The sequence below is a fragment of the Eurytemora carolleeae genome, unplaced genomic scaffold (assembly GCF_000591075.1).
Source record: "Eurytemora carolleeae unplaced genomic scaffold, Eaff_2.0 scaffold477, whole genome shotgun sequence".
Taxonomy (NCBI): Eukaryota; Metazoa; Arthropoda; class Copepoda; order Calanoida; family Temoridae; genus Eurytemora; species Eurytemora carolleeae.
The window spans coordinates 29,639-41,136 of NW_019396365.1; the positions used below are offsets into that span (position 1 = coordinate 29,639).

At 32.1% G+C, this 11,498-nt stretch overlaps 1 protein-coding gene across 3 annotated transcripts; it reads left to right on the plus strand.

Moving 5' to 3' along the window:
• The first annotated feature begins 2,523 nt into the window (after nt 1-2,523).
• LOC111701780 (RE1-silencing transcription factor B) lies at nt 2,524-10,172 on the plus strand. 3 transcript variants are annotated; one of them, XM_023473194.1, is made up of 12 exons: nt 2,524-2,627; nt 3,708-3,744; nt 3,849-3,918; nt 4,317-4,371; nt 4,941-5,143; nt 5,246-5,341; nt 5,485-5,572; nt 6,329-6,405; nt 7,498-7,558; nt 7,989-8,088; nt 8,867-8,967; nt 9,966-10,172. In XM_023473194.1, exons 1-12 carry the CDS (start codon nt 2,566-2,568, stop codon nt 10,168-10,170), a joined length of 1,155 nt encoding a protein of 384 aa, XP_023328962.1. In that variant the 5' UTR covers nt 2,524-2,565; the 3' UTR covers nt 10,171-10,172. The 3 variants fall into 3 exon arrangements, with proteins under 3 accessions (XP_023328962.1, XP_023328963.1, XP_023328964.1); XM_023473195.1 differs by having other exon boundaries at nt 4,326-4,371; XM_023473196.1 differs by lacking the exon at nt 3,849-3,918 and having other exon boundaries at nt 4,301-4,371.
• The last annotated feature ends 1,326 nt before the right edge of the window (nt 10,173-11,498 follow it).

Genomic DNA, 11,498 nt, shown 5'->3' on the forward strand with positions numbered 1-11,498 from the left:
ATAGTGACAGAAAGCCACCATCAATCATATTTACATTCACACATAAGTATCATATAGATTAACAGTTAATGGATATAATTCTGATTTCTTGGAAGTTTTCACGCGCTTCTTTCACCGAGATGGCTTATCAAGGGATAAATGTTTTCCAAAGAATGATATTTAGAGTGATATTCACTTACTGTAAGCTTTTTTTTCATTTCAGCAATGCTAAAATGAAAAAAGCTCTCACTTTTAATTTATCAGCATTCAGTAAACATGGCATTTGTACTAAATAGAAATAATTCATCTGGGTACTTGTAATGTATAGGTATACAGGGGAAGGACAGAAGGAAGGGGTTGCAACCATGCTTGCTGCTACAGAAGCCAGATCTTTCATGCCATATTGTGACCAACAGGTATACAATCGATCAATCAACCAATTTATAAAATTAGTAAATAAATACATGTTTTCAAGGAGTGTTTGAACTTGAAGCCCTGGTTCAACATCATTTTGACGTGTTTTCTAACATGTATGTCGTCCTACCAAATCCAGAATCCCTCCTAAAAAGAACAGAACCAGTCAAAACCAGTCCACATCCTGTCCAAACAAGTACAAATTCCGTCCAAGCAGGAGCCGATTTTGTCCATCCCTCATCTATCTCAAGGAGTCAGGAACCTGCTTTAGCTGGCATAAATTCCGTTGAAGTTACACCGGATTGTTCTTCAGCTGGACTTATCTGGAATAAACTGACGCAGACTTGTTTGAAAAGTGTAAAGTTTGCTCAGAAGAGTGCAAGATAATGGACATTAATACAGAAAATAGTGCTAGATAATGGACATTAATACAGAGAATAGTGATAGATAATGGACAAAAATACAGAGAATAGTGATAGATAATGGACGATAATACAGAGAATAATGCTAGATAACGGACAACAATACAGAGAATAGTGCTAGATAACGGACAACAATACAGAGAAAAGTGATAGATAATGGACAACAATATAGAGAATAGTGCTTGCTATATAATGAACCATAATACAGAGAATAGTGCTATATAATGGACAATAATACAGAGAATAGTGTTAGATAATGGACAGCTAGAGTATGTCCTCCTAGTTCAGTCCGAGCGCGGTCTTGTCAAGTTGAGGAGCAGGGAGATCAGCAAGGAGAGAAACCACCTGCTACCGCACAAGCAACAGGTGCGCTTCCGGATCAGTCCTCTGGGGGTTACAGAAGAACGAGAAGAGACGAGGATCAAACTTGTATACGAGTAGACATGGAAAGGCCTTAAGGTCTTCAGTACATCGGTATCTGGAAAAAGGACACTGCTAGAGATATGACATGGTAAAGAAAGATAGACAAGGACATAACATAAATTATAAAGTATTAGACATATAGCGGTGCCATCCTGGAGGATTCTAGAGGAGATCAGGAGACATAGTGCAAGTGCAGCCATGAGCAGAACCTAGATATAGGTTGTGTGAGTGGGGTGGCGTGATGTCAAAGCTTATAAAATGTGTAACGGAGATCTTCTCAACGGAGGATGGGGAAAACGAGGTAAGAGCATAACCTAAAATATTTTTACTTTGCTTGTCTGCCTGTTACCAATAAACGTCAAAACTGATCGAACCTACATTTTTTTGTGGGACCTTACTTGACCTCAGGGAAGGCTTAAATGGATGATCAGAATTTTAACACTTTGCCTTAAAAAAACGATTTTCATTAAATAAAATTCTCACATCTTCTGAAAAAGGAGTCATGTTTGAAAACACGTAAGATTACAATTTAATATAAACTTCAGTTTGATTAACTATTGAGACGCTTTTGCTTTGTTTTGGACAAATAAAATTCTACAGCTAAGAGCTTACATGAACGTCTCCGTCCTTGTACCTAAAAAATGGCGATGCTTCAAGTTAGGTTTTGGTTACAGAAAATGAAACGGGTACAAAATTTGTAATTTCTCATTTTCAAAGTTGCAAAACAGACATACCACATTTTGGAACTTCCAGAATAAGAGGAATATGGTGTTTTTGTGTTATTTTTATACATATTATCGTTTTTTTGCGGAACGAAGACGATTTATTGGGACACTATATACATATTTCATGAGTATTTTCTAAAGTCATGTGTTTTGTGACTTTAATCAACTAATCCTGACACGTCCTTTTTTGTCTTTTAGGTGACAGAGTTCGTTGAGAGTGAACGATTCTCCAAGTTAAAGAGAACATATGCTTGAATAGGTTCTGGCAGGAGAAAAATATCCTTCCCGTCTCAAGCTACCTAAACTCAGTCCCACAAACTTTGTAATTATGTTTTCTATTTTTTCTGATATTGTTGTCACGTTGTTCACTTATTTATTAGTTGATATCATTATACAATTTTAAGAATATTTATCGTAATATAATGCAAACTTATTTGTTGATAATTTTCTTATAAATGGTGTTGTTAATGTTTTAGGAAAATAGGAAAATAATGTGGATTCTAGTTATAGAAAGATAATTAAATGATAAGTCTCTTTCCAACAAGAAACAAAATTTTGAAATTAAAGCAAAAAATATATTTTGCTATATTTTTCAGAAGAAAATGCGAGGGATAAAGCTTTTCAGAAAACAAAGTTTACTACAAGAATTAAAGTCTATTTCAAGGTACCATTTGTTACCATTTGTTACCATTTGTTACCATTTGTTACCATTTTTTTAAATTTTTGTTAAAATATTTTGATAAATTTTTAACTTTCATAATTTATTTTTGGATAAGGGTTGCGGGCACAAGCTCACGCATACAAATAAAAACGAAATATCAATTAATCCATTTCCAGTTTGTTATCAAAGTCTTTCTATTATTTTGTTCTGCTCAAGATTAATTAAAAGTCATACACCCCAACGTTTTGTGTTGTGCCATTGTCTTAAAAACTTGACTATGGGTAACCCTGTAAACCATAGTGAACACTTATTTTACGCGGGCTGATCTTGCTTCCTTTTTTTCCTTAGGCTTAACTATTTGGTTTGGTTAATAATATGATTTTGTTAATCGCATGAAGCGTTGATTTGCCAATGACTTGTAGAAAGCTGGATTTTCAAACATAATTGAGTTATGTTCGTTTGTCCTTTTCTCAGTCAGTCATAAAAAGTAAAAAGAAAGAAATAAGGAATTTTTTTTTTCCTTTTAAGAATTGATTTTGTTTCTTTTGTCTTCTCTCTTCCATCTAACCTTTCCTATCTTTTTTGTTCTCTGTGTTCGCTGGCTCCGTAAAAAATTCTCTCTCAAATTCTCCTACTTAACTTTTCCTTACTTACTAGTGCTATCCTTTCGGCACTTGAATTGGATCAGCCTGTGCAAATGTTATGTTCATCAGTGCCCATCATTAGTCTATTGCTTGACAAAAACACAACACTCCGGCCAGAATATATTCCCCTCAATCTTCTTGTAAAATAAAATAAGAAATTTTGAATTGTGTAAATGGAAGAAAAGAATATTTTGATAAATAATATCTTCAGGGTAATCGGATTTTCTAAAAATTAAATGACTTTCTTTTTTGTTCATTTTTAAATAAATATTTATCAAATTTTTCGATTTTTGATACACCAAATTTTTAGAATTGTTAGACACTGGAAATTGGTTAAGCCGTTTTGACAATAGTCAAAACAAATCAAAATAAAAATGTAGCAATATTTTTTTTCTGTTTTATGTCTTTATGTTTTTTAATATTCTTTTTACTTTCCTAGAACATCACATTATCTCAATACAAGTATCACCTGCAAGGAATTGTCATTAAATTTGATGAAGAAAACTTAATTTCGACTTTTTTAAATGTTTAATTCACGAATGTTATTGAAAAAAATCCCAAAATATTGGCAATTATGAAGGATGGTGATGTTAGAGTAAATATTCTGATTATATCCCTTATCTACCCTCAGCTGTTCAAACTTGATATAGGTAGCTGCTGTATCTAAATAAAATTGGATTTAAGAATTTACAAATTTTTTATTTAAAGTAAATTTACCTTTTTGTTAAATAATGTTCCGAGTTTCATATTGATATTAATTTTGATCTTTAGTGGATGATATCAAGCATTTTTTAATAGCAGTGGTTGTCTTTACTTTTTTGTTTAAATCTTTTTATTACTGGACTTCTGACCTTAACTTTTATTTTAATTTCTTTACTCTTCATATCTTTGCAACCTGATAGTGTAAACCTTTGATATTTTTTATTGAACAGACTAGTAATCAAAGGTCTACGACATCGGGTTGCCCAGCATAGATTGAAAAATCTGAGTTTTTGACAACAAATTCTTCTAAATTTAATTTTATTGGTTCAGAGTTATTTGAATACAGCACAATTAGAAGACCCCGGAAACATTTATTTGATTATACCGGACATTTATGCAAGGAATTAAAAAGATTATTTTATCTTATTCGTTTCTCTTTAAATTTGAATATTTAAAGGGAATGTTAGCAAAAAATTAACGGGGGCTGTATATATATATATATTATATATAGGCTAACGTCGAATAATATTCGATGGTGATTGCTACTAATCTTACTTCAATCTGTTGCGTCTATAAGGAGAAACTGGTTTAAAACGACTCATACCGAAGAACGTGCAATACAAATTCTGAAGTTGCAAAATTCAACTTGGATCGTAAAATCAATTTAATTCCGAACAAATTATTTAGATTTTACAACCACAATCATCGATTTTTTTTCGACGCGTTTGTATATAGTTAATACTTTTTAATATTTTTTATTTGTTTGATATACAAGGCACTTAAAACGCCGATTAGTTGGCCGCCAGGTGTCTCAGCTCTTGATGCTTTAAATGATTTTCGTGGCAAAATTTATCGTAAAGTTGTTTGTCTTTTACAATTTAAAATCTCGCAAAGGCAAAGCATTTAAGTCTGAGTAAGGATCTTTATCGTAGTTAAGATAAAATAATAATTTTGATGTTGGAGTTTTTAGTGATTTACTCGCAAAATACAATGAAGTCTTTAACCAAGAGTTCTCATTTGAAAAAGATGATTCAGAATCGGCAAAACCTCAGGAAATGGAGGAATTACATCGGAACGAAAAGGACGAATTTGAGCTGGACGATGAAGAGTTTGTTGACAACCTGATGGACGTGAATGTTCTAGAACTGTATTCTGTTGATGGAGAAAAGGAAGGCTAGAATATTAAAAGATATATTGTAGAAACGTAATAAAAAAATATTTGTCTCTTTTTTAAAATTTTTATTTTATTCGAAACATTCTTTGCTTTATAGAAAGATAGCCAAGTTAAAGAAAAGCACAAATGTGATGTCTGTGAATTTAAAACTAATCTGAAACGAGATCTAACGATACATAGGCAAACTATGCACGCAGGTCAGTTATTTATGTATTTTTTTGCTTAAAAAGTTAATGAACAAAATTCTTAAATGTAATTTAGTTTTTCAATTTCAATTAAAAAAGATGCCTCCTCTTTAAAAAGTTCTCATTAGTTCTTAAATCAAGTTAAAACTTCTTAGATTCTAAATACCAATGTGATGTCTGTGAATACTCAACACTATCTGAAAGGGGAATGCGAAGACATCAACACTCTCACAATGGATATAGGTTAGACAGTCACAGTTCAGTAGCGGTCAACCTCACAATTCAAATTTCATTGAATCTTTTTTGTTGTTGCTTTTTTATAGCAAGGGTTGGGGGAGGCATTCAAAGAAAGTGAGTTTTTGCCACAAACTCAAATTTTCTAACTCCAATATCTGTGTAATATGATGGTGTAAACCTTTGATATTTCAAACTTTGACGATTTGATCTAACATAATTCATAGTTTGAAATATCAAAGGTCTGCGACATAGTGTTGCGAAGGATATAGGTGTTCGAAAATCAGAGTTTGTGGCAAAAACTTAGTTCCTTAGAACACTTTTAATGGGCTTGGAGACGTACTTTCATGTGACTCTCTATTTATAGAGGGGTAGCACATCGATTACTGATTACTGAGGGGTAGCACATCGATTACTGATTACTGAGGGGTAGCACATCGATTACTGATTACTGAAAGGTAGCACACCGATTACTGATTACTGAGGGGTAGCACATCGATTACTGATTATTACTGAGGGGTAGCACATCGATTACTGATTACTGAGGGGTAGCACATCGATTACTGATTACTGAGAGATAGCACACCGATTACTGAATTATACAAATAAATTTATATTTGGACTAACCGCTGATTTATCCTCACAATTTATAAAGAAACATTTGTCTGCATGTTTTTAAGAAACCTAGCAATTATTTTATTAATCAATCTTCAGTCATATTATCATGTCCTGCTGTAAGATCTTTAAAGAATATCATTTGTTCAGGATAATGTGTGATCAATGTGAATATTTAGCAGCAGACCTGAATACATTAAACAATCACATTAATTCTCTTCATGAAGGTAAACCTTCTATACACAATACAGAGAAATATTTAAATCCGGCAATGGAAGAAAAAAATCTTATAATAACTCAATTATATTTAACAGATTTCTAAATCTTGAAATTCATGACATTGATTCGGAATACTGCTTTGTCTGTAAAATTTCCCTTTTAAAGTCCGTTTCCCTTTCAACCAAGCTAAGAACATTCAAGTTGTTCTACCGAATTTTAGGCAAATCTGTCAATGATGGTTTCATGATTTATAAATATCGTCGAACATACAAACATGCAGACAAACAGAGATAACTAGTAACTACTTAATACATGTAGAAAAAGAGCTAGATACTTCTTCTAATTCTCATGCTTAAAGGGAGTGTTCGCGAAAAATGAAAGGGGGTATAGGCTTAATGCGATAAAAAAGCGCTTTTGATCGCTACTAATCTTACTTCTATCTGTTGCGTCTATAAGGAGAAAATTGGTATAAAGACGTCTCATACCGAATAACATGGCGTCCATACAAATTGAGAAAATTGCAATATACGACGTAGACCGTAAAAAAATCAATTTAATTTTAAACAAATCATTCAGAAATTACAACCTATAGTCATCGATTATCTTTCGCCACATTTATATATAGTTGATTTTTCATAATATGTTTTAATTGTTATTATCTGAGAGTTACTTATAAAAACATTTATTCCTGTTTCGAGGATTTTTGGTAATGAAGACGACATTTTCATATTTTCCAGGAATGTTCGAAAACAAGTTGTAAGCTAAATATTATTTTAAAAAACAAAATCAAAACTAGTATGAAATATCAAATATATACAAATGTGGCGAAAGATAATCGATGACTATAGGTTGTAATATCTGAATGATTTGTTTGATATTAATTTGATTTCTTTACGGTCTAAGTCGTATGTTCCAATTTCCTCAATTTGTATGGGCGCTACGCTCTTCGGAATGAGACGTCTTTATCAATTTTCTCCTTATAGACGCAACAGATAGAAGTAAGATTAGTAGCGTTCAAAAGCGTTTTTTTTCGCATGAAGCCTATACCCCCTTTTATTTTTCGCGAACACTCCCTTTAATGAAACTCCATGTATTTCTAGGTTCTCAATATCACTGTGAGCAGTGCAGCTTCACAGCAAAATGGGAGAGAAGTGTGGCCAGGTAGTTCTTCTTGTAAATATAAAGGGGGTAAAATAATTAAGTTAAACAATCTGAAAATTTACCAAATACTTATTATTAATGTTTCATCAAGTCTGTCAATTTTTTATGTCGCTAAATCTAATCTGTGCATACAAATTAGTTTATAACTTTCTACAATATTTTTTGAAATCTAGAATTTATGCCATCCTCAAAATAGATTTGCCATATATAAATCTATAAAATTTTACAATTCTCTAAATCTACATTCTACATACTTTAAATTATTAAAAAAAATATTCAATTGAAAATTAAAGATTACTTTTTTGGAAATGTAATCCCTTCCCCTTCTTTAATTTCCCCACAAATTTGGAGTATTCACCCTTGAAGAGCAGTTGGAAAGCTGCCAATATATTCCCACAGTTCAGAGTGTACATTTATATTTCTCCTGTAGGCATAGGGAAACAGTACACGGAGATAGGAAAAATTCTTTCCTCTGTGATCAGTGTGATTATAAAACTTCACAACATGCCAGCTTGAAAAGACACATCAAGGTAGCTTTTCTCTTGCTAGAAACCACTTTTTAGATTCGTATTTAATTTCTATCCAGTTTATGGTTTTATATGTCTATTTTTTCATTATTAGTTTATCTTATGAAGAGAAAAAAGTAAAAGGCGATCTCTCAATAACAGATAATTGGAATGAACACTCCATTTAATCATGATTCTGTGAAAATAATATTAATAGTCAAGCTCTGTTCACATATTTTTTATCATATACATTGATATTTGAATATGGAGTCCAGTGTTACATGCTGTATCCGTCAAGCTCTGTTCACATATTTTTATCATATACATTGATATTTGAATATTGAGTCCAGTGTTACATGCTGTATCCGTCAAGCTCTGTTCACATATTTTTATCATATACATGGATATTTGAATATTGAGTCCAGTGTTACATGCTAGCATATCAGTCAAGATTTTTTCACATATTTTTATCATATACATTGATATTTGAATATGGAGTCCATGCTCTATCAGTCACAATCTTTTCTTTTGTCTTTAAGAATGTTTTCTTAAAGATGCATGTATATATATAATACACATAAACCTAAATTAAATCTAGAGAATATCTTGGGAAACCCAGCTTTGCCTGGAAAACATTCCCGTGGTTCTACCAAGTTCCACAATCAAAATTTAAAGCAAATCGGTAAAGGTGTTTATGAGTTATGATCTGACATAAAGACAAGCAGACAAACAGAGTTTATTATTTTGAAATTTTAGATATAAAGTTAGTGTTTAATGGCTAAAGACTACATTTATGTGCTAGGTAATGCATGATGAAGGTGGAATAATCAAGCAGAATGCTAGGTTTGTGGACGGAGCCAAGTTCTCCTGTGACCTCTGCAGTTTCAAGGCTAAATGGATCAGGTCAATATTATTGAGTACTTTAGAGAGATTACGCAGAGTTTGCATCATATCATGATTAAGCGTACAATCTGAAAAAAATACGCAGATTAAGCAGAATCTAAAAAAGAATAAACATATTAAACAGAATCTAATAAGAAAATGCAGATTAAGCGTATAATCGGATAAGAATACGGAGATTAAGCGTAATCTGAGAAAATGCAGATTAATCGTAATCTGATAAGAATACGCAGATTAAGCATAATCTGATAAGAAAATGCAGATTAAGCGTACAATCTGACAAGAATGCGTAGATTAAGCGTAATCTGATAAGAAAATGCAGATTAAGCGTATAATCTGAAAAGAATGCGTAGATTAAGCGTGATCTGATAAGAAAATGCAGATTAAGTGTATAATCTGACAAGAATGCGTAGATTAAGCGTAATCTGATAAGAAAATGGAGATTTAGCGTAATACGATAAGAATGCACAGATTTAGCATAATCTGACAAGAAAATGCATATTAAGCGTATAATCTGACAAGAATACTGAGATTAAGCGTAATCTGAAAAGAATACTGAGATTAAGCGTAATCTGAAAAGAATACGGAGATTTAGCGTAATCGGATAAGAATACACAGATTTAGCGTAATCTGATAAGAAAATGCATATTAAGCGTATAATCTGACAAGAATACTGAGATTAAGCGTAATCTGATAAGAATACGTAGATTAAGCGTAATCTGATTAGAATACGGAGATTAAGCGTAATTTGATAAGAATTCGGAGATTTAGCGTAATCTGATTAGAATACCACAGACTAAGCATATATCTCATGATGTACCATGAACTGACGTCACAAACTCTAACTTTCTGATCCCTATATCTTTGAAACCTTATGGTGTAAAATTTTGAAAAATCTATTTTTATAAGGCAATAATGTTGTCTTTAAAATCCAAATCAAATGTTTTTCAAGTTATTGGTACCATTAAAAATATAAAAATAACTTGAACATATTTGTTTAGAAGTGTAAGGCGGCATAAACAAGCAGTACACGAGGGCTCCAAAATATTTCCATGTGACAGATGTGAATACAAATCTACACAATCTGGAACCTTGAAAAGACACATTAAGTTGGTACACCAGAAGGACCCTAAACCTGCAGAGCAATACGAAAATCGATTCTCATCTTTTTCCTCAATTATTTCTTCTACAAAGCAAGATCCTTAAAATGGAAAATGTAAAAGCCAACATTTGTATCCCGAACTAAACTGAAAATATGAAATTAGTATTAGAATTTCTGATTAAAATTATCTTTTTAACAAGAACTGAACTTTTCAGAAAATAAAAATCACCAGACTAATCTGAGCTGGGAACTTTAGAATGGATAAACTTTAATCCTGACTTCTTGATCCGAGTATCCACTGTGGAAACTTTTCATTTTTGTCCTAATCCACTCTTTTTCTCTCTCCTTGGATATCCGTTAATTGTTTTCTCCAATGAGAATATTTCTGTTCTCTCATTGGTTGCCCGCTTTTCTCTGATTGGCTGCTACAGTTTCTCAGATGATTAAATATTAATTTGAATTTTATCGTTTTTCATACACTTGTAAGATAATCTTGCAAGATTATGCTAATCTTGAGATTATCAAAAAGAGAGGATCAAGCATTAATCCCGATATCCACCATTCTAAAGTTTTCAGCTCTGAAGTCAAAACTTTTGTTTGAAATGACGCTTTCATACAACACTTGATCTCGATATCCACTGTGAATTTCAAATTTGAAAGATACGTGCTTGATCCCTTAGTTTTAGCTATCCCTGCAGGTTATGACTACCACAGGATATCCAAGAGGGATTAAATTCATCCTTAGATCTGCACATGATGAAGATCAATGGTTAATCCGTAGATTCATAAAACAAGAGTTCATGATCTGAATTATTGTTTTTTCGTTGTTTATTTATTTATTCATGTTTAGTTTGCTGTTTGGTCCAATTGGCTTTATAACAGGATTTTTATAAATAATTGTTTTACAAATGCAGTAATCTTAAATGATGTATTGTGATGTATGAGACATAATGATAACTAGATTATGTATAAAAGTAAACATAAATGTTTGTGTATAAAAGAAAAGACTAAACCAACTTGTTTTTATGATTTACTTATTCTTATTAAAGAATGATTTTATGTTAGATAAAATGTTGGATGAGGATCCTTCCTAGGCCTGTAGGCCTGTAGAGGATCAAGCTAAGGTCATTGATGGCTTTACTGAACAAGATCCTCACCCATGTAGGGAAGAAGAAAGAGATGAAAGAATTAACGGTAATGACATGATAGGCTTGAAACCAAAACTAACTTCAAATAAAAAAAATCTTGTTTTTCTCCCGTATATCAAAAAGTTATGTAAATAACTTCAGTGTAAAGTTAATCTTAAGTTGCCATATCTCCAGGCTGCTTTGAAAGGGTTGTAAGACTGGATTGAATTTAAAGTGACGCAACATGTACATTCTAGACTTTTTTGCTTTAGTTTTTTAAAATTGATTTGCAAAATTTTCATCGC

What these genes read in the sequence shown, in the direction of transcription:
- LOC111701780 (XM_023473194.1), top strand. Translation starts at nt 2,566, where the DNA reads ATGCGAGGGATAAAGCTTTTCAGAAAACAAAGTTTACTACAAGAATTA. An exon ending in CATTAATTCTCTTCATGAAG is followed by an intron (nt 6,406 to 7,497) that starts GTAAACCTTCTA and finishes ATGTATTTCTAG; the next exon opens with GTTCTCAATATCACTGTGAG. An exon ending in TGGGAGAGAAGTGTGGCCAG is followed by an intron (nt 7,559 to 7,988) that starts GTAGTTCTTCTT and finishes TTTCTCCTGTAG; the next exon opens with GCATAGGGAAACAGTACACG.